Source organism: Miniopterus schreibersii (genome assembly GCF_964146895.1).
Source record: "Miniopterus schreibersii genome assembly, chromosome: X".
NCBI classification, from domain to species: Eukaryota; Metazoa; Chordata; class Mammalia; order Chiroptera; family Miniopteridae; genus Miniopterus; species Miniopterus schreibersii.
Window position 1 is genome coordinate 66,836,713 of NC_138104.1, and position 27,475 is coordinate 66,864,187.

General features: G+C 37.1%; 1 protein-coding gene across 10 annotated transcripts in view; it reads right to left on the bottom strand.

Annotated features, from left to right (window-relative positions):
* Positions 1-27,475, bottom strand: part of GABRA3 (gamma-aminobutyric acid type A receptor subunit alpha3) — a 422,854-nt gene that overhangs the window by 47,470 nt on the left and 347,909 nt on the right. For all 10 annotated transcript variants that reach the window (XM_081125273.1, XM_081125281.1, XM_081125278.1 and 7 more), the window contains one exon: positions 24,812-25,023. In XM_081125273.1, the coding sequence (XP_080981399.1) occupies positions 24,812-25,023 (212 nt within the window). The remainder of the gene's footprint in view (positions 1-24,811; positions 25,024-27,475) is intronic.

The window sequence follows — 27,475 nt, forward strand, 5'->3', positions numbered from 1 at the left end:
TAAGTAAGGGAAATCTCATACAATAGTTTTTACACTCCCCATGCAGAAGTTGAAGTGAATGGTCAAGATTTAAAATAGATTTTATAGGGAATAGAAGACAGAGTACTGATAAGAGTACTTAATAGTGGTCAGATTCATAGAGACAGAAAGTAGAATGGTGGTTGCCAGTGGAAGGGAGCATGGTAATTTGTCGTTTAAGGACACAGAGAAGGATTGCAAGCATGATGAGCAGAATTCAAGAGTATAAGCTCATGAATGGCAGCAATCTATCAATGTCTGTGGAATTTTTTATTAGAGAGGAGTTGGATTGAAGTGAGTGAGGAGGCCGAAAGTGGCAGTGAGTGACAGCAGTGATATTCCATGCAGCCAAGGCTGGATAGAAAAGTAAGGAAAACAGAAGGAATCATGGATTTTGAGAAACTACAGAGGTTATTCAGTTATTCATTCATTTGTTAAGTATTTACTGAACATCTGCTACTTGGGAGGTTCTGTGTTAGGTGCTAGGGCTGTAGCAGTGAAGAGTAAAACATGGCCCCTGCCCTCAAGGAGCTCACATTACAGAGAAGGGGGGCATGTAATAAACATATAAGCAGCTAAATGTGTACATAAATGTAATGTGAGGAGGTGAGAAGTATAATGGTGAGACATAATGCAGGGCAAAGGCAGAGAAGGATGATGAGTACTAGTCAGAGAAAGTTTCTCTGAGGAGGTGAGATCTGAATAAAATGAGAAAGCAAGCCATGAAAATATATGAACAACAAAACTTCCAGAGAGAAAATAGTGACAAAGCACTTGGGGTTGGAATGAGAATGACTTGTACAAGGATCATCAAGGAGGCCCTACCTGAGACCTAAGTGAAGTAAATGAAAAAAGAAAAAAAGGAGTAGCATGAGTGCTCCACTGTATCTCACCTGGGAAGTTCCCTGGATCTGAGTCTGTGGGAGGTGTCATGTGGTGAGTTTGGGACCAGCAGAGGGGTCCAATGGACACACCCAGCATCAAAATTGAGGGACCCTTTATTTCCTGGAGAAACTCTTGGCATAGAGCAGGATGTGGACTGGACAGTGGGGCCCAAGAAGAAAGATCAGTCCTTCCTAACTGGAGCATAGAGGAGATGCCCTTTCCCCCACCTGCCGAATGGTTGCTTCTGCCCCATCCTGCAGTGACTCAAAGCCAGGTGGAACAGTGCTGGGCTGGAAATCTGTGCACCTGCAGCTGGGCCTGGTGGTATAGGGGACTCGATTATTGGGCCTGGTCAGACACTGGGCAGAGGCCCCACACAGTGGGGTCCAGCAGCACTGAAAGTTTGGAGTGCTAAGCTGGGCTGATTTATTTTTATTATTATTTTTAAAGTCCCTCCTATCTGATGTGGCAGCGAGGGTATGCCAACAAGCCAGGCAGAAGTAAGACACTGGAAGAAGAGGAAGTGTTCTCCCCCCTCTTATAAGCTATGGACAACACTCTGTTCAAACCATCCTGGCCAGGACCCAGATACCACCACAGAGCCCAGGTCAGTGTGTGGGCGGGGATAACAGCTCAGAACAGACATTCAACGTGTGGGACCCAAGGCAGACCCAGCCACTGGGCTTCAGAGACCCCATCTGCTGGACTACTTGGGGCTCCAACCCACCAGGCTTCAAACAGGTTGCCCAGGGGCAGGCAGGGACAGTGACTCACATTGGCCTGCAACAGAGAACCTCTTGGGAGGCCTAGGACGACACAACAAGGGGCAAGATTCAACAACATCACAGCAAAATCCAGCAAGCTCCACAAATAGCAGATCCAAAGGTTTTCTTTCTTCTCTTTTTGCCTTCATATCTCTTATTTCTCTCTCTCCTGTTTTGCTTTTTCTCTTTCTCTTTTATTCTTTTTATTGTAATTTTTAACTTTTTTATTTTATATTTTCTTCTTTATTCTTTTCCTATTCTATATTTTAACTTATCCATTATTACTTTTCAAAATTATTATAATTATAATTATTTCACTTATTTTTTGTTTCCTTGTCTCCTTTAATCTTTTTTGTCTTATTCCAATTCTTTTCTCTTCCTTATTTGCTTCCATATTCTCTTTTTTGGTTCTCCCCAACTCCCTCTAATTCTTTTGGTTTCATATTATTTAATACTCTTTGTTTTTCTTTCTTTCCTTCTTTTCTTTCTTTCTTTTTTCCTTCTTTTCTTTCTTTCTTTCTTTCTTTCTTTCTTTCTTTCTTTCTTTCTTTCTCTCTCTCTCTCTCTCTCTCTCTCTCTCTCTCTCTCTCTCTCTCTCTCTCTTTCTCTCTCTCTCTTTCTTTCTTTCTTTCTTTCTTTCTTTCTTTCTTTCTTTCTTTCTTCTTCTTTTGTCTTGCTTCTTGTTGTTCTTTTGTTTTCTTTTTCATGTTATCAGTTCATCTTCTTTTGCCTTGTTTTATTCTATTAGCACCTGTATAAGAGCTGGCATAGTGTGCTCAGGGTTGATCCTTACAGTTAGCAAACCTGAGGGAGATCGCACCCACAGACAGGACATCAACAATAAAAAAAAAAAATCCCCTATTAAAACAGAAGATCTCAACCCACACAAGGAATCTTCCTTGACATCCAGCTCAGGAGATCAAAGAGGCTGGACTACTAGGTCCCATAGGACACTTTCTACATAAGGCCAACCCATGATGACTGGGAAGCATAGCAGTTCTATTTAATACATAGAAAAAAAAACACAGAGACAGCTAGAATGGGGAGACAAAGAAACAACCTCAAATGAAAGAAAAGGAGGAATCGCCAAAAAAGGATCTAAATGAAATGGAGGCAAGGAATTTATCAGACATAGAGTTTAAAGTAATGGTTATAAAGATACTCAAAGAACTCAGGGAGAATTATAAGAAACTTAGTGAGAACTACAAGAGCATGAAAAAGGAAACAGAACCATGAACAAGAACCAGTCAGAAATGAAGCATACCATATCTGACATCAAGAATACACTGGAAGAAATTAAAAGTAGATTGGATGAAACAGAAGATTGAATCAGTGATCTGAGAGACAGTGTAGGGGGGAAAAGAACAATCAAAGCAGCAAATATAAAAAATAATTAAAAAGCAAGAGGATAGTTTAAGGCAGGAGTGGGGAACATCGCATCCCACCCATGGGCTGTATAATCATTTGGTCTGGCCCTGCCAAGGCAACCTCAGGAGGGACTTGAAATTCAATAAATGTAGGAGCTCTTTTTATAGCTAATTTTTAAGTTGATACTTTTGTATGGCCCATGAATGATGTGATAAATATCCAAATGGCCATTGGCAGGAAAAAGGTTCCTCACCCATGGTTAAGGAAACTTTGGGACAATATGAAATGCAGCAACATTCACATCATAGGGATGACAGAAAGGGAAGAATGTGAGCAAGAAATAGAAAACCGGTTTGAAGAAATAATGACAGAAAACTTCGCTAACCTGGCGAGGGAAAAAGTCAGACAAATTCAGGAAACACAGAGTTCCAATTGAAATGAATCCCAAAAGACCCAGACATAGACATATCAAAAGACCCACACCTAGACATATCATAATTAAAATGGCAAACATTAAAGACAAAGAAAGAATCTTAAAGACAAGAACAGAGACAGAGAGTTACTTAGAACGGTGTTCCCATTAGACTGACAGCTGATTTCTCAACAGAAGGGAGTGGCATGAAGTATACAAAATAATGAAAAGCAAAGGACTGAATTCAAGATGACCCTATCCAGAAAGGCCATCATTTAAAATTGAAGGAGCCCTGCCAGGCGTGGCTCAGCGGTTGAGCGTCGACCTGGGATCCAGGCGATCAGGGTTCGATTCCCGGTCAGGGCACATGCCCGGTTGTGAGCTTGATCAATGACTCTCTCATCACTGATGTTTCTATCTCTCTCTCCCTCTCCTTTCCTCTCTCTGAAATCAATAAAGATATATTTTTTAAAAAATAATAAATAAATAAATAAATAAATAAATAAATAAATAAATAAAATTGAAGGAGAGAATTTTAGAGGTAAGATGGGGGTAAGGAGTTGGGGGGAGAGATTAATCAAAGAATTTAGATTCATAGGTACATTACCTATGGATACAGACCTGGGGGGGGATCAATGGAAGAGAAAAAAGGATGTCTGTAATACTTTCAACAATAAAGAAAACAAAATAACATAAAATTGAAGACAAAATAAAGAGCTTCACAGATTAAAGAAGAAAAAAGTATAAAAGTACATTACCACACCAGCATTGCAAGATTGCGAGAAATGCTAAAGGGACTGCTTTAAGAAAAGATGAGAGGGAGAGGAACAATGGTCTGAGGGGAAAAAAGGCAATAAATAAGTACCTATCAATATTAACTTTAAATGAAAATGAACTAAATGTTCTAATCAAAAGACATAAGGTAGCTGAATAGATATGAAAACATGACCCATTTATATGCTGTCTATAAGAATAAGAGACCAATCTCAGAACAAAAGATTCACACAGACTGAAAGTGAAGGTATGGAAAAAATATTCCATGTAAATAGAAAAGGAAAAAAAAAAAAAGCTGGGGTGGCTATACTCATAACTGACAAAATATATTTCAAAACAAAGACTATAACAGGAGACAAAGAAGGTCACTACATAATACTAAAGGGATCAATCCAACAAGAAAATACAACCCTTGTTAACATATATGCACCCAACACAGGAGCATCTAAATACATAAAAATACTCTTAGTGGACTTTAAGAGAGAGACTGTCAGCAATAAAGTCATAGTAGGGAACTTTTACACCTCAATGACATCACTGGATAGTTCTCACAGACAAAAAATCAACAAGGAAACAGTTACCTTAAATGAAACACTAGATCAGTTGGATCTAATTGATATTTACAGAACATTCATCCAAAAACAGAAGAATATACATTCTTCTCTAGTGCACTTGGAACATTCTAAAAGATAGATCACATGTTAAGGCACAAAACAAGTCTCTACAATATCCAGAAGATTGAAATCATATCAAGCATCCTCTCAGATCACAATGGCAGGAAACTAGAAATCAATTACAATTTAAAAACTGAAAAACATTTGAACACCTGGAGGTTAAACCATATGTTATTAAACAATGAATGGATTGCCATTGAGATCAAGGAAGAAATCAAAAACTTCTTTACAACAAATGAAAATGAACACACAACAACCCCAAATCTATGGGACACAGTGAAAGCAGTCCTGTTCATAGCATTAAAGACCTACCTGAAGAAACATGTAAAAGCTCAAATAAACAATCTATCCCTACAACTAAAATAATTAGAAAGAAAGCAACAGAAAAAGCCCAGAATAAGTAGAAGAAGGGAAACATTAAAGATCAGAGCGGAAATAAATGACATAGACACTAAACAAACTATAAAAGTTTAATGAAGCAAAGAGCAGGTTCTTTGAAAGGATGAACATGACTGAATAACCTTTAAGCAAACTCATCCAGAGAAATAGAGAGAGGACCCAAATAAATAAAATCAGAAATGAAAGAGGCTAAGAAACAACTGATACCACAGAAATCCAAAGGACTGTAAGAAAATACTATAAAAAACTAAATGCTAACAAACTGAAAAACCTGGAGGAAATGGACAAAATCTTAGAAAAATACAATCTTCCAAAACTGAATCAGGAAGAAATAGAAAACCTGAATAGGCCAATAACACCTGATGAATTTGAAGCAGTAATAAAAAAACTAGCAAACAAAAATCCTGCACCAGATGGCTTCGCAGGCCAGTTTTAGTAAACATTCAAAGAAGAACTAACAACTATCATTTTTAAACTATTACAAAAATTTCAAGAGAAGGGAAGATTTCCAAGAAGGGAAGATTTCCAAGCTCTTTTTATAATACCAGCATTATTGTAATTCCAAAAGCAGACAAAGGCACTACAAAGAATGAAAATTACAAGTCAATACCCTGATGAACATAGATGCTAAAACCCTCAATAAAATATGAAAAAATCAGATCCAGCAGTACATTAAAAAGATCTTATACCATGACCAAGTGGGATTTATTCCAGGGATGCAAGGCTGGTATAACATCTGCAAATAATTAAATGTGATACATTACATAAGCAAAATGTAGAATAAAAATCACATGATCATACCAATAGGTACAGGAAAAAAATTTTGACAAAATCTAGCATGTACTTTTGAATAAAACTCTCAGCAAAGTAAGAATAGAAGGATCATGTAATTAAGGCATAAATGACAAACCTACAGCTAACATCATGCTCCATGGACAAAAACAAAAAACATTTCTCTTATGAACAGGCAAAAGACAGGGATGTCTGCTTTCTCCACTCTTATTCAACATAGTACTGGAAGTCCTAGCCACAGCAATTAGACAAGAAGAAAAAATAAAAGCTATCCAAATTGGAAAGGAGGAAGTACAATTGTGATTATTCGCAGATGACACGATATTGTATATAGAGGACCTTAAATACTCCACAAAAAAACTACTAGATTCAATAAATGAATTCAGCAAAGTAGCAGGATACAAAATTAACACCCAGAAATTGATGGCATTTTTATACACCAATAATGAACTCTCAGAGAGGCAACGAAAAAAACAATAACATTTACCATTGCAGGAAACAAAATAAAATATATTGAATAAATTTAACCAAGGAGGTAAAAGACCTGTACTTAGAAAAGTACAGGATATTGAAAAAAGACATAAAGGAAGATACACACAAGTGGAAGCATATAATGTCATGCATTGGAAGAATTAACATCATTAAAATGTCCATACTACCCAAGCAATCTATAAATGTAACGTAATCCCTACTAAAATACCAAAGACATATTTCACAGATCTAGAACAAATATTCCAAAAATTTACATGGAACTGAAAAGTCCAAAATAGACACAGCAATCTTGAGAAGGAAGAAAAAAGTTGGAGGGATCACAATACTGGATATCAAACTATACTACAAGGCAACTGTAATCAAAACAGCCTGGCACTGACACAAGAACAGACATATAGATCAATGGAACAGAACAGAGACCCCAGAAATTGATCCACAGCATTATGGTCAATTAATATATGACAAGAGAAGCAAAAACATACAATGGAGAATAGACAGTTTCTTTAATAAATGGTATTGGAAACCTGGACAGGTACATGCAAAAGAGTAAAATTGGATGACCAACTTACTCCATACACCAGAATAATCTCAAAATGGATAAAATACTTAAATGCAAGTCTTAAAACCATAAACATAGGTAGCAAAATCTCAGGGATCTCACATAGCAGAATTTTCATGGGTACATCTCCTGTTGCAAGTGAAAAAAGGAAAAATAAACAAATGGGACGACATCAAACTAAAATAAACAAATAAACAAATGGGACTACGTTAAACTAAAAAGTTTCTGCGCAGCAAAAGAAAACATCACCAAAATGAAAAGGGAACTCACTATATGGGAGAACATATTTTCCGATAATACATCTGATGAGGGATTAATTTCCTAAATATATAAAGAACTCATACAACTCAACAAAAGGAAGAAGGTAAATAAGCTAGTCAGAGAAAGACAAGTATCACATGATCTCACTCATATGTAGAATATAATTAACAAAATAAACTGATGAACAAAATAGATCCAGAGACATAGAAGCATGGAACAGACGGAGGACTCTCAGAGGGAAGGTGGGGGTGGAAGAGTGGGTGGGAAGAGATTAATCAAAAAACTTATATGCAGCCCGACCAGGCATGGCTCAGCGGTTGAGCATCGACCTAGGATCCAGGTGATTGGGGTTCAATTCCCAGTCAGGGCACATGCCCGGGTTGTGGGCTGAAGCCAATCGATGACTCTCTCATCATTGATGTTTCTCTCTCTCTCCCCCTCTCCTTCCTTCTCTGTGAAATCAATAAAAATATTTAAAAAACCCAAAAAACTTATATGCATATATGCATAACCCATGAACACAGACCTTGTGAGGACTGTAGACAGCCTTGGGGGGCTGTGGATGCAGGGTGGAGGGGATCAATGGGGGGAAAACGGGGACATCTGTAATACTTTCAACAATAAAGATGAATTTTTTAAAATTAATATTAAAAAATGGGCACAGGACTAGAATAGACACTTCTCCAAAGAGGATGTACAGATGGCCAATAGAGATACCAAAAAATGCTTGATGTCATTAATCATCAGAGAGATGCAAATTAAAAGGACAATGAGCATGGCTGGCATGGCTCAGAGATTGAGCATTGACCTATGATCCAGTTAGGGTACCTGCTGGGGTTGCAGGCTCAATCCCCAGCAGGGGGCATGCAAGAGGCAGCTGATCAATGACTCTCATTATTGATGTTTCTATCTTTCTCTCCCTCTCCCTTCCTGTCTTTGAAATCAATAAAAATATATTTAAAAGGATAATGCAGTATCACCTCACCCTACCAGAATGGCTACCATCAATAAATCAAACAACAAGGGCTGACTGGCGAGGATATAGGAAAAGGGAACCCTAGTACACTGCTGGTGGGAATGCAGACTGGTGCAGCTACAATGGAAAACAGTTTGGAGTTTCCTCAGAAAATGAAAAATGGGTCTGCCATTTGACTCAGTGATCCCAGTTCTGGGAATATATCCTAAGAATCCCAAAATGCCAATCAGAAAGAATATATGCACCCCTATGTTCATAGCAGCATTATTTATAACAGCTAAGATCTGGAAACAGCTCAAGTGTCCACCAGTAGATGAGTGGATAAAAAAGCTGTGAACATTTACATAGTGGAATATTATGCAGCTGTAAAAAAGAAGGATCTCTTACCCTTTGAGGCAGCATGGATAGACCTGGTGAATATTATGCTAAGTGAAATAAGCCAGTCAGAGAAAGAGAAATAACACATGATCTCACTTATATGTAGACTCTAATGAACAGAATAAACTGAGGAACAAAATAGGTTCAGAGGCATGGATTCATAGAATAGAATAACAAATTTCAGAGGGGAGAGGGTGGGGAGACACAAAGAGATCAACCAAAGAATTTACATACAGATATGCATTGCCCATGGACACAACACGGGTGGGAGGAGAGGGGTCAAGGCAGGAAAACTGGTGTTATCTATAATACTGTCAACAATAATATGTATATTTAATAATATATATATTTAAAAAGAGAAAGCAAAAAAGGATGGTAAGATGTTGTATCATAAATCTGGTGGCCAGATCCTGTAAACCTTTGAAAGCCATGGTAAGGATTATGAATTGTGGTCTCAGTGTGCTGAGAAGCCATTAAAGTGTTTTGATGAAAAGTTTTCTAATTTACAAATTTAAATGATCATTCTAATGGTTGGGCAGAGAATAGATAGATGGCATGAAAGCAGAGAAATAAAATTAAGAGGCTAAATCCAACAAGACTAGAGAGATATGGTGATTTGAGCTCAAAGGAAACTATCAAGGGAACAAGGGGAAAACAGGAAATCCTAATGTATAAGAATCTAGGTGAAGATCTGGTGCTTCAGAGGAGACATCTTTAGTGTAAGCAATGGAAGAATAATGGGCTAAAGGCAATACTGGGGATTAAGGGGATGTAAACTATACTTCCATAATATGGGAGTGAGAAGATGAACAGCTTCTGCCAAGCAGGAAGGCAGTAGAAGGGAAGTCTCAGCGGAGAAATGGGTTAAGGGAGGAATTAGTTGCAGGGGTCATTCAGTGAAGAAGCTGGTGGAGCTGAATGGTGAATTTTCCAGTGAACAGTGTTTCCTGAGAGAAGTGAAGGAAAGTTTGTGAGGGGTAGGAAGATAAGTCTGGAAAAAAAGCACAGCAGACTATAAAGATAAGAGTGAAGATAAATAACCACAAAGGAGCCAGGCCGTCATGGGTCAGAGATTGAGCATCAACCTCTGATCCAGGAGATCGCAGTTTGATTCCTGGTCAGGGCACATGCCTGGGTTTCAGACTTGATTTCCAGCAGGGGGCGGGCAGGAGGCAGCTGATCAATGATTCTCTCTCATCATTGATGTTTCTATCTCTTTCTCCCTCTCCCACTCTCTGAAACCAATAAAAACATATTTAAACAAACAAAAGGCTTCTTTAAAAAAAACAAAAACATACACAGGAAAACCCTTATGATAAACTTCTTGTGGATATGTGAGGTCATATGTTCTGCAGAGCTCCACTCCATGTCATCCTTGCTCAGTCATCAAATTATAGTCTCCTTTGTGGTTAGGTTTTGTAAAATATATTTTAAAAATATATCCACAGCTGATCCACACCAGCCAGGCTAGCATAAGTTTTTGTGTGTGTTTTTTTTTTTTATATCAGGTGACATTTCCAAACATACTAATGCCACTGGCTGACTTAACTCTTATGTACTTCCTCAAAAACAAAAGAAAACACTAGAACAAGTATTATGAGGAATCAGATTGGTTCATTTGCAAAGACCTTTCCTAGCGGTAGAAACAATAGCAGCACCTGGCAAGGCAGACAACTCAGAGCACATTTGACAGAACTGGCCACAGGCTCAGTTCTAGTTTATGGTTGATAAGTCATCAAATTGAAAAACAAAGACAGAACTTGGAGTGTTTGCAAATAATATAAACTAGTTATACAAATCCTAGATATGAAATGAGCATGGCAACAATAATGTTGGTAACATGATTAAGAAAAATAGTGAGATAGCCAGATGGGGTGAGCATTAAAGCACAAAACATTTTACCTGATGTAAAGGCATAGGTAATGACCTGGAAGCAGCAAAGAAGGAATGGAAGGGTGGCTTCCACTTGCAATGGCAGCTAAGGAAGCAGTTTCCACAAAACAAACAAATACCACACACACAAAACAACAACAAAAAACCCCAGCCAAGTTAAGATTAAAAAGAAAATATGTAGAGGGAGCATTTTGGTTTTCTCTCAGACATTCAGCACTTAGCCCCGTGCCAGGACTCTATATATATGTGCACATATACCTTACTTTCCTCTTTACAGTGTCAGCTCCTGGGTACTGGGGACATATAATGTTTAGCTTTGCCTCCACAGACATTCCAGAAATGATTGCTGTGATTTTGTTTGCTTTAATTGATTCTTCAGTTTATTTTCCTACATCTATATTGAAATTTTTATTTTAGCAATTCTTTTAAAAAGCTTTTTCTTTTTCATGAATGTAAACAGTGTTATTTAGAAACAGCACCTGTTTGCATTATAGAATATAAAACTTGGTTTAATTCTATAAAAAGTATGTATCTGCAGCTACTGTCCACCTGCCTTAGGCTTGATTTAAACCAAAAAAATGACCCAGGAGGATATTAGAGATTAGAGTACAATGCTTGCTGCTGAGTGCTCAGTTTCTGTCTTAGAAGATGAACTGTGTGGCTTTCTAAGTGTGTTACTTTAACATAAGGCCTGGGTTCTCTGCCGTTAGTGAACTGTGAGGCTCTTCTGCCACACAGTCATGATGTGCTCTCTCTAACTAAGGCAGGGTTGGTGGCATTACTAGTTATCTCTGGTCCTCTTAACAGTAAAAATGTGGTATCTGGAGAGGCAGAGAATTTCCATTCCCCTATACTGGGGTAAAACTCAAAAGAGTGTATCCACTCTCAAAAGCTCAATGTGAAGGCTGACATGAAGTTACATGACACTTGGCTTTTTACTAGGCCAAGTGATCATGGAAGACCAAAGAATACACCTAGGTTCAGACTATACTAATCACTCAGGATTGCCTTAATATTACCTAGAAGGATACATAAAATAATAAAAGTTGGATATACATATATTTATCTTAGTAACCTGAGGGCTAAAAAATCAGAATACAATAAATTCTTAAGAGCTCTTCCTTATTCTCTGATTTCCTTTTATATTAGCATATTATTCCTGTTTTGTGTATATGATATACTTATAAATATAAGATATCAGTTAGTTTTGTTTTTCTTAAATTCTCTTTAATTCCCTACATTTTCTCTGTTCTTTCCAGTATGATTTGTTTTTGATTTTGTGGTGTTGTTTTTTAATCTTTGTTTTTCTCTTTCACATTACAAACTTCACTTTGGAAATCTTTGGTGTCTCAATAATATTTGGCAACAAAAAAGATGTCTGTATGCTCAGTGTACCTCAGCTGGGCTTGCTGATTGGTAGTCTATGATTTAAGATGATCAGTTGGAAGCAAGTCATTTTATGGGGCACTCCCAAATGTCAGTATGTATAGCTGTTTTCTCTAGAAACATTCAGCTTCTTCAGAAAGAAGAGAAATTTCTGCTGTCCTTCTGGAAATTATGTATCTGGCTGCATTATGGGCAGGCTCTGAGGTCTTGACTACTCTGTAGAGATTTTAAACAATCTCCCTAGTTGCACTCTTGTGCTTTATTCTCTTCTGTACCTTGCACCTCAAAGTTTCTCCGGGGCTCTACCTTATTCCAGCTTGATAAATCAGTTCTTATTCACTCTTTCTATGTTTATTCTTTTAAAAAATGCATTAAAATATCTTGTCTATCTGGAATCCTTTCTCCAGTTCTCCCGGTGATTGTGGGTTTATACCTATTTTATTTCTTTACTCTTATTTTAGTGGGATCTTCAAAGGAAGCAGTGACAAACACATGTAGTTGATCCTCAGAAGTCCACATTTCATCTATTTTCCAGAATGCTATTATATGATAGTCCTTTGTCTTCATTTGAAAATGAGGTTTTGTTTCCACCTATTCCTTCTTTTTCTTTCCTTTATAGTCTTTTCTCTTACATTTTATCTAATTCTTAATCACAGTACAGATTGAAAATAGAGTTTCAAATCATTTATATTATTTTAAAACAGGTTTATGCCACCCATTCTAGCTTTATGAAGTAAATAAGGTTTAATATGTTTCTCTAAATGAAGAAAAAGAAACTAAAATAAGTTATGATTAAATTCCAAAATATTCACTTTCAATGAACTTCATTTTTTTTTTCCTGTGGCTCTCACTATTAGTTTCTTCACACTGTAGCAGTGTAGACAAAGTATACTACCATTACATTAGAGATCCATTTTTATGCATTCTCTGATTGAGCAGAAGAGGTTTTTTTTTTCTTCCCATTTTTAGCTTTTCTTGGAATTGGAGAAATGGTCATCATTTTTGACATCTAGGGTCTCTTAATAATCTATTCTAGTTCTCTCTCAGCCTTTAAACCACCCTGCACTTCTGCCCGGCCACAAAATACAAGTCTACCATACTTTTCACAAGACATCTGTGACAGCCTTTCAGATGTCTGAAATTAGCAATCATCCTCTTGAGGCATTTGTCCCTCCTCCATTGTAGTAAAAACCAAACTGGAACAGTATACTTTAAACATGGCCCAACTAGCGCAGAATAAAAAAGGCTTAATGTCTCACTTGCTCTAAGTAATTCTTAACTCAAGTTCAAATCAAATTTGGCTTTTTGAGGGTTGCACCACATAGTAAGCTTACATTAAATTTGCTTTCTCTTATAGCCCAACATCTTATTTATAATGTATAATTGTTGCTAATCTTTTCTATTCCAGAACTATTTTTGTATCTGTGTGTAAAAATTCGATTTGGCAAATGTTAATCTTTTGATTTGAGTTTGTTCTCTCAAACTTTAGGAATTCTTTTTGATTCATGATTCAGAATATACTGCACTCCAACCAACATTCACTAATGTCAACCTACAAATTTGTATCTGATACTTTATATGTCTTTATTTGTGTCATTGATGACAACATTTAAGAGTGAAAGATCAATCAAAGATAAAGCCCTGTGGATTAACACAGGGATGTCCATTCAAGTCAATGTCCACTCATCAGTCAATTATATTTCGCTTCAATTGGTCAACCAACTACATCAGCTTAATTGTAATATTTTTTTCAACTGCGTTTCTTCTTCGTGAAAGCATAATTTAAAAAGTTATTCAGATGTCTTAGTAAAGTCTGTGATATTTCCTGGTACACCAGTCTAAGATTTTTTTGATAAAATTTCATAAGGTTAGTTTGGCAAAATTTCTTCTTAGTGAACTAAGGTCAGATATCGGTTATCAGTGCTAATCGATCTTAAAACATCTGTTTAATAATACATTCTAGGGGCCTATCAGTTTAATATGTCAGAGTAAAGACAGCTTTACTTTCTTCTCCTCTCAGGAACTAACCAAAAATTGTAAGGAAATGAGAGATAGAAACCAAAACTCCATCTTTGATGAAACTTGGAAGCATTTTTAACCCTGATTCCAAAAAGTAAAGGCTCTCAAATGCAGTAAAATTTGGATCTGAGTGACAAAGACACTGAGGATGACTGCTGTTCTGCATTTTAGGACAATAATAGAGACCTAGAAGGTTGGTGGCATGAGTGGAGTGAGAAAACAAATGACACCTGTTTTAAAACAAACCAATTATTAGGCTGGTAGTAAAAACAAGCTTGTAGTGAGAACATCTTGAAACACAGTTTGATCACCACATAATGGCATAGAAGGTAGAGACTGAAAAAATTAAAAGATATAATATTACACACTCACTCACAAACACACACCACTGCACCATACATAAAGGGATTTCCTTTGAGCAAGGGAAACTTTTTGCTAATTAGAAGCAGAATCAAAACTACAAGGAGGAATACTCATAAGAATTTATATAGACAACAGATGGTGCTCAAATTACTCACTCTTAAGTATTCACTCTCAACTACTTACTATTATCCTGCTCACTCTCTCAGTCTCTCTCCAAAAAGATACTTTCACAAATGGTAGGGTTGGTAAAGAACTCTTATAATGAAATTTCAAGTAATAATTGAAAATAACCAATATGGTTACTGATGCAAAATATGTTGCAAAAAGAAGGAAAGAGGACCAATAAAGAATTGTGGAACCAGACACAAAACAAACATAGAACATGTAAAAATAAGTCAACAGAGATCATAAAATTAACACAGGGAAAAAATAATACTGTTGAGAATCAAAGATGGCTTCAAGTAGGTAGAAGTTACACCCCCTTCTTCCCAGGACCAAACTAGAATTACAACTAAAATATAGAACAATCAACCTGAATAACCAACTGAAAACTAGCTGAACATAAGTCTTATAACTAAGGATTTACAGAAAAAGCCACATTAAGACTGGTAGGAAGCATGGAAACACAAAATAGATTGTCCCTGCACCCACATGAGGCAGCTAAGAATGTGGAGGGGTACCTCAGCTGTAAAGGTTTCCCTTAAGGAATGTGGTCTCTCAACCCCAAGCAAGGCTCACCAGCCCAGAGCAACAGAGCCAAGAAGAAAAGCCCACATAACACCTGGCTGTGAAAATCAGCAGGGATTCTGTCCCCCTGGGAGAGACAAGAGTTTTCTAGAAGCTCAGGTTCCTTTTTAAAGGGTTAGTGCACAAAATCTCATTCTAGCCAGTTACTATGGGTTCTAGCAGAGGGAGGGTGGCTCTCAAGCAGACCAGAGTCCTGTAAGGAAGGACTGAGTTGTGTGGCTCTGGGGAGAAGGCTCAAGGGACAACACCAGAGTCCCTGTGCTGAGTCCCTCTCCCCCACCCCACAGATGCAATCTTGGGTTGACCACTCTCCCTCTATATGGTATCAGCCTGGGAGAATGCAAAAGTCACACCTTCCTGACACTCTGTCATTTGCCATGCAATCTCTCACCTTGCAAAAAAGTCAGCTGCATGGGCCCAGGGTATAGAGGTCTGGGTAGAGCCATGGGATGTCACAGACTGAATTATGTGGCTCTGGGGCAAGGGCCATTCCCCATACCTTCCTTCAAACCTGACTAGTGCCACTCCCCATCACTGGATAACCACTAGCCCCACAATCCCGACTACCTATGGCCCCACCCTGCCAAACTTTGGCTTTCCAGGAGGTGCAGGCAGAATCTGGGACAGACTGAGTTGTGTCGATCTAAGGTGGGGGCAATTTTTCACTTTCATGCCTGACCTGTGCAGAGCCTTCCCTTCACACGGCCAAATCTAGGTATATCTGGGCCTGCTAAGGTCTGCTGGGCTCCCCCAAACAACTCCCTGAGACTACTCTTCACAACCAAAATCTGTAGGCACCTGGTGGTGGGAACTGGCCTTGGTGTGCCCTGGGACTTTTGCTGAGTGGCTTCAGAACTATCGCTGGCACCAAGTTTGAATCTGTATCCATCTGGGGAACACCACTCACCCCTACCCGATGACTTATACTAAGAGCCTACCTCATGCAACTTGAGTACAGTCTGAGGCTCTTTCAGTGACTGAGCCTAACAGGCAGCTGACAGGAGGAGGTAGATGGAGGGCATCTCTGGGTGACTTGGGCCTTTTGCTGACCTGCTGCTGAACTCAGTGCTGGTGGCAGCCTGCCTTGGTGTACACCTTGTCCCTTCCCATGATCACCCAAGTCCTGCAGAGGCAGCTAGAAACTATGGATCACGTTGTAGCTCTAAACAGGTAACGCAGGGACAGTCACAGGCAGCATCTGATATTGACCTGCACCAAATTCCCTCCCAAGACACTCCAGAAGCAGCACAGCTGGTGATGGGCTTCAGAACACATCAGAGTAGGACCCAATTAGTTTCACAAGTAGCATGTCCAAAGGGAGATCTCGGTAGGCATTAGATCCTGCTGGGGCAAATTCCACTTTGTGTGTTCAGCACCCACACAGAAGCTCGTACAATATGGTCAGGGTCAATCCTCATAGTCAGCCAGCCTGAGGGTCCACCCCATGCATGGATGGACCAACAGCAATCAAGACTTAATTACAACAGTAGGGCTCACATAACTCATGCAAGGGACATTCCTGGAACACCTTGCTCAGACGATAAGGAAGACTGTGCTACTGAGCCACACAAGACACCTACTACATAAGTCCATCAAACATGACTTGGAGACATAGCAGATCTACCAAATACACAGAGATAAATACAGAGCAGTAGCCAAAATGGGGATAAAAAGAAACATGCCCCAAATGAAAGAAGACGAGAAATCTCTCAAAAAAGAACTAAATTAAATGAAGGCAAGCAACCTACAAGATATACAGTTCAAAACAATGCTTTCAAGGATGCCCAAGGAACTTAGGGAATGAATGGATGAACTGTGAGAACTCAAAAATGAGATATTCATCATAAAAGAGGACATAGAAACTATAAAAAAAAACAACAGTCAGAAATGAAGAAAACAATATCTGAAATGAAGAATATACTAGAAGGAACCAACAGTAGTCAGATGAAGCAGAGGTTCGAATCAGTGATTTGGAAGATGAAGTAGCAGAGAACACCCAATAAGAGCAGCAAAAAGATAAAAAAATGAAACAATGAAGATAATCTAAGAGACCTATGGGACAACATGAAGGGTAACAACATTCACATCATAAGGCTACCAGAAGAAGTGAGATAGCAAGAAATTGAGAACCTATTTGAAAAAAATAGTGACTGAAAACTTTCCTAATTTTGTGAAGGAAAAAGATGTACTAGTCCTGGAAGTACAGAGGGTTCCAAACAAGATGAACCCAAAGATACCCATACCAAGACACATCAGAATCAAAATGGCAAAAGTTAAAGACAAAGAAAGAATCCTAAAAGCAGCAAGAGAAAGATAGTTAGTTTCCTACAAGTGAGCTGACATAAGACTGTCAGCTGATTTCTCAATAAAAGCTTTGCTGATCAGAAGGGATTGGCATGAAATATTCAAAGTGTTATAAAGCAAGGGCCAACAATCAAGACTACTCTACACAGCAAGGTTACCATTTAAAAGTGAAGGAGAAATAAAGAGCTTCCCAGACAAGAAAATGCTTAATGAGTTCATTACCACGAAACCAGTATTACAAGATATGTGTTAAAAGGACTCCTTTAAGAAGAAAAGGGAGGAACATAGTTATAAGGAATGAAATAGCAATAGATATGTATCTAAAAATAATCACTTAAAATGCAAATCACTTAAATACTCCAATCAAAAGACACAGGGTAGCTGAATGGATAAGAAAACAAGACCCATGTATATGCTGTTTACAAGAGCCCAACCCAGAACAAAAAAGACATACAGACTGAAATAAAGGGATGGAAAAAAGATATTTCATACAAATGGAAATGAAAAAAAAAAAAAATCTGGGATAGCAATACTTATATCACACAAACAGATTTTAAAACAAAGCCCACAATTTAAAAAAAGAAGGACATTACATAATGGATAAAGGGATCAATTTAACAAGAGGATATAGCCCTTGTAAACATTTAAGCACCCAACATGAGAGCAACTAAATATATAAAGCAAATCTTGGTGGACATAAAAGGAGAGATTGACAGTAATACATTCATAGTAGGGCATTTTAACACTACATCAACATCAATAGATAGATCCTCCAGACAGAAAGTCAATAAGAAAACAGCACACTTAAATGACACAATAGAGCAGCTATTTTCAACAAGCATGCTGCAAGGCTTTTTAAAACATGCAATTCCTGACTATTTAGTCAGGGGCATTGAACTATTTTCCATTAGATTGTCAAATAAAAAAAAATGACAACAGCTAATACAACAATAGCCATTCATTGTGAATGCCCTGTCTTGAAACATAAATATATAGGTCATATAATAGAGTTATATCTTATTGGTCATGTAACATAATAAGGTTGCATCTGATTGGTTAATTCTTGGTACCAAAAATACTTATATACAAGTATAAGCACATGATTTTTTTTAAAAGTCACTTTAGAGCAAAAAGTGTAGGTAATTACTATTATTTTCTTTTTTTTGTAAATTAGTCAAAATTATACCATTGTTTTTTGTCAGATCAGTATATCTCAAATATAACATATTTTTTGGTGTGCTACAGATTTTAGTAATTAGTTTATGTGTGCCATGAGATGAAATAGTTTGAAAATACTGCACTATAGGAAATAGATTTAATTGCTATCTTCATAGCATTTCATCCTAAAGTAGCAGAATATATAGGGTGGGGAAAAGGAGGTTTAAAGTTGTTGTATGGAAACTAATACAATAATTGATAAATAAAAATAAAAGAATAAACTCTGTGTTTTGCATATTCACCACTGTAAACCTATTTTTGCCCCACCTATACACTCTTTTTAAGTTGACATGGAATATTTTCTAAAACAGACCATGTGTGAGGACACAAAACATGTCTCAATATTTTTTTTTAGAAAGAGAGGAAGAGGGGCAAGAGAGAGAAAGAGAGAGAAGCATCAATGTGAGAGAGAAACATTGGTTGGCTGCCCTCTGTACGTGCCCTGACTGAGGACTGAACCTGCAACCTAGGTATGTGCCATGACTGGGAATCAAAGCCACAAACTTTTTGGTTCATGGAACGATGCTTCAACCAACCAAGTCACCTGGACAGGGCAGTCTCAATAAATTTAAGAAGACTGAAATCATATTAAGCATCTTCTCTGACCGCAGTGGAATGAAACTATAAATCAATTACAAGAAAAAAAAATGAAAAACTCACAAATATATGAAGGCTATATAATATGATACTATAGAATGAATGAGTTAACAGTAAGATCAAGAAAGAAATCAAAAGATATGTTGAAACAAATGAAAATCACAACACAACAACCAAAATCTATGGGACACAGTGAAAACAGTCTTAGAGGGAAATTCACAGCATTACAGGCCTATCTCAAGAAATAAGAAAAATCTCAAATGATATAACTAAAGGAACAGAAAAAGAACAACAAAGCCCAAAATGAGTAGAAGAAAGGAAATAATAAAGATCAAAGCAGAAATAAATGTAATGGAGTCTAAAAAACAATACAAAAGATCAATGAAACCAAGAGCTAGTTCTTTGAAAAGATAAACAAAATTGACAAACCTTTAAGCAGACACATTAAGAAAAAGAATGAGAGGACTCAGAGAAGTAAAATTACAAATGAAAGAGGAGAAGTAACAACAGATATCACTGAAATACAAAGCATTATAAGAAAATATGACAGACAACTATATGCCAACAATTTGGACAATCTGGAAGAAATGCATAAATTCTTAGAAACATAAAATCTTCCAAAACTGAATCAAGAAGAAAGAAAATCTGAACAGACTGATTACAACTAATGAAATCAAAGTTGTGGGGAAAAAAAGAAACAAAACAAAAACCCCAAAACTCAACAAACAAAAGTCCTGGACCAGAAGGTTCACTGGTGAATTTTACCAAACATTCAGAGAACTAACACCTATCCTTCTCAAACTATTCCAGAAAATTCAAGAGTAGGGAAGTCTCCCAAGGTCATTTTACAAGGCCAGCATTATCTTAACCCAAAACCAGAAAAAGACAATACAAAGAGGGAAAATTATAGGCAAATACCTCTGATGAATAGATATGTAAAAATCCTTAACAAAATATTAGCAAACCAAATCCAGCAATACATTGAAAAGATCACACACCATGATCAAGTGGGATTTATTTCTGAGAAGCAAGTTTGGTACAATAGCCACAAATCAATTAATGTGATACACCATATAAACAAAATGAAGGATAAAAATCATATGATCATATCAATAGATACAGAAAAACCATTGACAAAATCCCACACCCATTTATGATAAAAACTCTCAGCAAAGTAGGAATAGAGGGCTCATACCTCAACATAATAAAGGTCATATATGACAAACCACAGTTAACATCATACTTAATGGAGAAAAACTAAAAGCATTTTCCTTAAGGTTAAGAACAAGACAGGGATGGCCACTTTCACTACTCTTATTTAACATAATACTGGAAGTCCTAGCCACAGCAATCAGACAAGAAGAAGAAATAGAAGGTATTCAAATTGGAAAGGAGGAAGTAATATTGTTATTATTTGCAGATGACATGATAGCATATTCAGAGAACCCTAAAGATTCCACCAAAAAACTACAAGAACTGATAAATGAATTCAGTAAAGTAGCAGGACACAAAATAAATATTTAGAAAATGATTGTATTTTTACATACCGATAATGAACTATAAGAAATGGAAACTAGAAAAACAATCTCATTACAATTGCATAAAAAGATAAAATACCTAGGAAGAAATTTAATGAAGGCAGTAAAAGACTTGTATTCAGAAAATTATGAGACATAGAAGAAAGAAACTGAAGAAAATACAGTTAAATGGAAGCACACACTATACTCATGGATAGGATGAATTAACATCATTAAAATGCCCATACTACTTAGAGAAATCTAAAGATTCAATGCATTTCTTATCAAAATACCAATGGATTATTTCAAAGAACAAGAATAAATAATCCAAAACCTTATATGGAACCACAAAAGACCCCAAATAGCCACAACAATGTTGAGAAAGAACAAAGTTGGAGGTATCACACTTCTTGATATCAAACTATACTACAAGGCTATAGTAATCAAAACAGTATAGTATTGGCATAAAAACCAACATACAGACCAATGCAGCAGTATAGAGAGCCCAGAAATAAACCCACACCTTTATCATCAATTATTATTTGACAAAGGAGGCAAGAGCATACAATGGGGTAAAGAGAGCCTATTTAATAAATGGTGCTGGAAAAATTGGACAGGTACATGCCTAAAATGAAACTAGAACACCTTTTTACACCATATACAATAATAATCACAAAATGCATTAAGACTTAAATGTAAGACTCAAAACCATAAAATTCCTAGAAAAAAATAGGCAGTAAAATGTCTGATATTTCTCTTGGCAATATTTTTTCTGAAAGATCTTCGCAGGCAAGGAAAACAAAAGAAAAATAAACAAATGGGACATAATGAAACTAAAAAGTTTTTGCACAGAAAAGGAAACCATCAATAAAACAAAAAGACAACCCACTGAATGGGAGAACACATTCACCAATGAGACATCTGCTAAGGGGTGAATATCCAAAATTTATAAGGAACTCATACAACACAATACCTAAAACACAAACAACCCAATTAAAAAATGGGCAGAGCAACTGAATAGACACTTTTCCAAAGAGGACATATGGATGGCCAAGAGACAAATGAAAAGATGCTCAACATCACCAATTGTCAGAGAAATGCAAATGAAAACCACAATGAGATATCACCTAACACCTGTTAGAATGGTTACCATCAATAAATGCACATATGATAAGTGTTGGCAAGGATGTAAAGGAAAGGGCACTCTTGGTAGGAATGCAGATTAGTGCAGCCACTGTGGAAAACAGTATGAAATTTCCTTTAAAAACCAAAAATGGAATTGCCTATGACCCAGCAATTTCACTTCTAGGGATTTATCCAAAGAAACCCGAAATAATAACTTGAAAGAATGTATGCACCCATATGTTCATTGCAACGTTATTTACAATAGCCAAGATATGGAAGCAACCCAAGTGCTCATCAATAGACGAGTGGATAAAGAATGGTGGTACATATATACAATGGACTATTATTCGGCCATAAAAAAAGAATGAAATCTTACCATTTGTGGCAGCATGGATGGACCTAGAGGGTGTTATGCCCAGTGAAATAAGTAAGTCGGAGAAAGACAAATGTTGTATGATTTCACTTATTTTTGTAATCTAAAGAACAAAATAAATGAACAAACAAAACAGACTCAGATACAGAGAACAGAGAACAGATTGAGGGTTGCCAGGTGGGCTAGGTGTTGAGAGACTGGGTGAAAAAGGTGAAGGCATTGAGAAGTACAGATAGGTAGATGAGAATAGTCACAAGGATGTAAAGTACAGTATAGGAAATATAGTCAATAATATTGCAATAACTATGTATGGTGCCATGTGGGTCCTGGAATTACTGGTGGAATGCTTTGTAAAGTATATGATTGTCTAACTGCTGTGCTGTACACCTGAAACTAATAAAATAATATTGAATATTAAAAAATTAAAAATAAATAAAAGAAAAATAATAATATCATAGAATCAAGGTGAAATAGACAGTGGTGAAAATTGGTCAGAGATATGAATGACACGCTTGAGAAAAATGAGCAAAATGAAATGGAAAATAACAGTTAAAATTTATTAGGGAAAATGATAGATATAAAAGACAAATTCCTATGATATATATAATTTGTGCTTCTAGGAAGAAAACAGAACAAAGATATGTTTTAGGAAAGCTTTCCTCAAACAAAGATAGCTGTAAATCTGTTGGCTTAAAGGTTAATATGCTGTCCTGGGAAAAATTCATACAGATGAATTCATTGTCAAGTAAATGAAATTTGTAAGTAAAGGAAACATGCATATTGGCTAGGGCACAAAATCAAGTCCCTTATTATGTGCAAGATTCTCAGGTTGGTTTTAAATTTCTTCATAACAACATTCAATGTGTACATGGACATCAGAGAAAGAGAATGTGACCCATGAATTATAAAACAGCCCAACTATAATTCAAGTTATACACATAATTGACAGATGGTTTTACACATGCAAAATAGTGGGAAATATGGTTCCCATGAGCCCTTCTTAAAGAAACTTCTAGAGGTTAGCCTAAACAATGAATGGGAAAATGAAATAAAAGGACAATTTTGAGAAGATAGTTCATTTAAATGTAGAACTATGACTAATCAACTATAAGAATTATGGCTGCATAATAGCATGTAAGTTATATAAAACTTGACAATTCAGAAATGGTAGTAAAATAAACCAAATTTGAGACATGACAGGGACTGGTAGAAAGATGAGGTAAAAGCTAGGATAAGTATACTAATTTTTTATATCTTGTAGTGAGTGAGGGGTCAACAGACCCTGTTCATAGCTGATAAATCAAGTATTAGATGGGTAAATATTTTAAGGACACAAAGGTAACAACTAGACTAAGTATAATAATAAAACTGACCAAAAAAATTCTATGTTAGAGTAGATGGAGGAAGTAGAAACATGCTTATTTCTTCATAATTTATAGCAAGGAGTTAATAAATTCTATCTAAATAAACCATTAAAATCTATTTAAAAAATTTGCCAACTCACCAATCTGTATTTTATGGAATATATATATTTTCCTCCAGTTTGAAAAAAACCTTCATGGTCTTTTCTCTTCTCCATGATTCTTCAAAGAGTACTGGAATGGTTCTGTGAACACATCTGCCAGGTTTTTTTAGTGTCTTTGGATAGTCTTCATTTAGATCTAGAGGTCTGAACTCTTAAATGAGCCAAGGACAAAAATCTTGATTTGACTGTACTGTTTTATTTCTACCAAATTCCAGTTTGTTTATTGTGGGTTTTTTCTCCCCTTTTTCTTCCTTCTCATCCATCCACCAACCCAACCAACATTTGTTCAGTTTTTACTATGAGTCAGATGTGCAAGGATTATGGCTAGTTACAAAGATGGTTCAGACAAGCCTCTGCCCTCAAGAAGTTAAGTATAGGGAGAGGCAAATAACTCTAATATAAATATGCTTTTAATATTAAGAGTAATCTTCCCACCCCACTCCACCCCAAGAAAAGCTAAAGCTATCTTGATGACTCTGGAAATGCTCTATGAAGAAAATAGTATTTCCTCTGGGTCTTGAAGAATGAGTAGGTCTTCACCAGGCAGGGAAAAAAGAACATTCCAGATAGAGAGTGAAAAATAAGCAAATACACAGAAGGAATGATGATCACTTTGGTTTCACTATAATGGGAACATACTGGAAACTGAGCGGCAGAGGTAGCCCTAGAGATTGTTCTCTGGGTTGAAAATAGAGTCCACTTTTCTAGTTGACTTTTTAAAAACAAAGGGTTCTCCCTGAGTTTAGCAGTATCAAACTTATGTTTGGTCCCTCACCAAAAGACATCAACCCTCTGATACCTACCCTCTTCTCTTTGCCCCCAGCAAACATTCCGCATCGCCAAGAAACACTCCAGTTGAGAACTGGATTGATGACCCCAGTGAATAGCACACAGCCTTGGCCAGTCCCCACAGGCTGCAGGCTGCCCACTCCTGGTTACAATACAGTTCTCTCAGGTAGTGCTTCCCAGCCCCTACCCTTACTGTATCTCACCTTCATCTCCAGGGCCTCTGGCACCTTCTTGCCTTCCCAAGCCCAACTCCGCTTGGTGAAGTAGTTGACAGTGGCAAATTCAATCAGCGCAGAAAATACAAAGGCATAACAGACGGCTATGAACCAATCCATGGCCGTCGCGTATGCCACTTTAGGTAAAGAGTTTCTGGCACTGATACTCAGGGTGGTCATGGTGAGAACAGTGGTGACACCTGGGGAGAGAGAAGATAAGAACCCAGTTGTCACTCAAAGACATTTAGAGCATACTTGATAAGATTACCAACTTTCTACTTAAAAGGAGGAGCTATACCTCCCACTCAAACAGGCCCTTTAAAGTAAAAAACAGAGAATGTCAAAGTGGGATGTTTCTACCTAGTAGCCACCCCATCCCAAATCTTACAGTAATAAGAATCTCTAGTACAACATTTCAAAAAGTTGTCCTCTAGCCTCTTCTTAAACATTTCCATTGAGGAGTAGATAACATATTTTATTGTAAGAGAGCATTTTAATTAGAGAAAACTTATGAGTTGAATCTGCCTTCCTCTGACTTCTGGTCCACTGACTGATCTCAGAGTTCTTTCTCTGGCAACACAGGAGAGAAAAGCTGGTTCCCTTCTATCCAGAACAAGCCTTCAAAGACTTGGAGAGGGTCACTATGGTTCCTCTTGAATCTGTTTATCTCCAGAATGAACATGGCCAGTTCCTTCTCTTTCTCCTCTTCCCTCATTCTGGTAATTCTCTTCTAAACAGCCCAGAACTGAGCCTAAGACTAAGGATCTGGTTTGAGGTCAGTAGGATATTCACTTCCATTATTGTGGACACTATTCTCCTAATAATGCAACAAACTGTTGCAGAAAATGGTTCTTTAGCTGTATCAGAGTCTAGGTCCTATTGAGCTGCATGGACAACCAAAGCTATTCCAATAGTTATTTCTCGTGAGTTTTTGCTAAACCAGAGTTCGCTGTTAGATCAATTGATTCTTTTTCTTGGTGGTATTATTAACCTAAATTAAAGACTTTCCTTTATTCACTTTTAATTCTATTTATTTATTTTTCTAATCTGTTCAAATTTTAGATATACATTTGAGCTCTATAGTGTTGTGGTTAACAAGACTGAAAGTCTGGCAATCCCACCACTTGCTATTAATATGACCTTGAACAAGGTATTTTACCCCACTCAGCCTCAATTTGATCATGTGTAAAATGTGTGTGATGATACCAGACTCAGAGATTTGTTGGGAGTTCCAGTAATATGATGTTTACAGAGCCCATAGCACAATATCCGGCACATGGTAAATCACTCAATAAATAGTAGCTTCTATAATTAACATCACCCTTAATTTTACTGTTATCATTAACAATAGTATTGTCATAAGTATATGGTTAATTATAGTAGTATAATTATAAACACATTTTAAATAATATTAGAATAATTTTATAATTGATAGCAATAATATTCAGGTCTCGAATACCTATTCTAGAAGTCAGAAGTTCTGAGTTCTGTCACTTGTTTTTTATCTTGGGCAATTTCCTTAATTTCCCTCTGCCTTCATCCCCCCCTTCTATGAATATTCCCTACAGTCTCTATCCCCCAGAATGGTGATGAAGCAGTTGTTGCACTCAGAGTCATCCAGACTTAGGGAAGGGAGAATAGTCAGAACCTTTGACTATTGGAATGCTCAAGAGGATGGGAATGTGAGCCTCATGAAGTAGGTCGAATAAGGTATGGAAGGAAGTCCTAATTGGGTGAGAGATGTTATATAAAAAAGCAAGCAGATGAGGCCTATGAACTATCAACTCCACCCAGAGAATCAGCCATGTGTGCTGTAGCCTCTGGGGCCTCCTCTCATATTTTGCCTCCTTGAATGCCTTACTAATATAATACATTTGCTACACAAATGGAAATCCAGACTGGAAGAGACAGTACAGTTTCAACAGAGACACCCTAAAGGAGCACCTTTTAACAAATTGGAAAGTGAGTCAACCACATAGCTAGTCTGTATTAACAAACTATCTGAATTTATAGCCTTATAAGCTCTGAGAATGGACCCAAAGTTCAGTAACACATTGACCACACAGAGCAAGGAATAATGCATGTGAGAAACAAGTTACCTTATTTATGATTATCACCATATGCAGTTGCTCATCCTTGGCACATTCACAGCACTGTGACAATGCATGGATAGAGAGAACTAAACTGAAACGCAAATGTTTCTGTGCCATATCTCAGTAGAGACTTTTAGAGCTCTAGCCTCTAGGGGGGCTAATTAGAACTGCCATCTTGTGAGGAGCTCTTAGCTACTCAAAGCTGGTAGTATCCTCAATAAAGCATTTGGTATACTTCATGGATGGAAAAAGAGGTTTGGCATTTTAAAAGAGATCCAGGCATGCCACTGAGTGTTTCTCTTTCAAGACTCTTCTAGAAAGTTTTCTGTGACTGCCCTGTCTCACTTCCTTTGAGTACTTCTAAAAGTCTAGTATATTTCTTCAATAACAAGTCTATTACAGCAAACCAGGAGTTGCATGAGAGCGGAGGCCATGGGTAATGTCTCTATTTCCTCAACCTTGAACACAGTGCAGTAGTGGATGTGTAATGAGTGGAACTGCTCTGCCCAGCCTACAGCCCATGGACTGCACAATATTTGCTCCCATCTGACTTAACAAT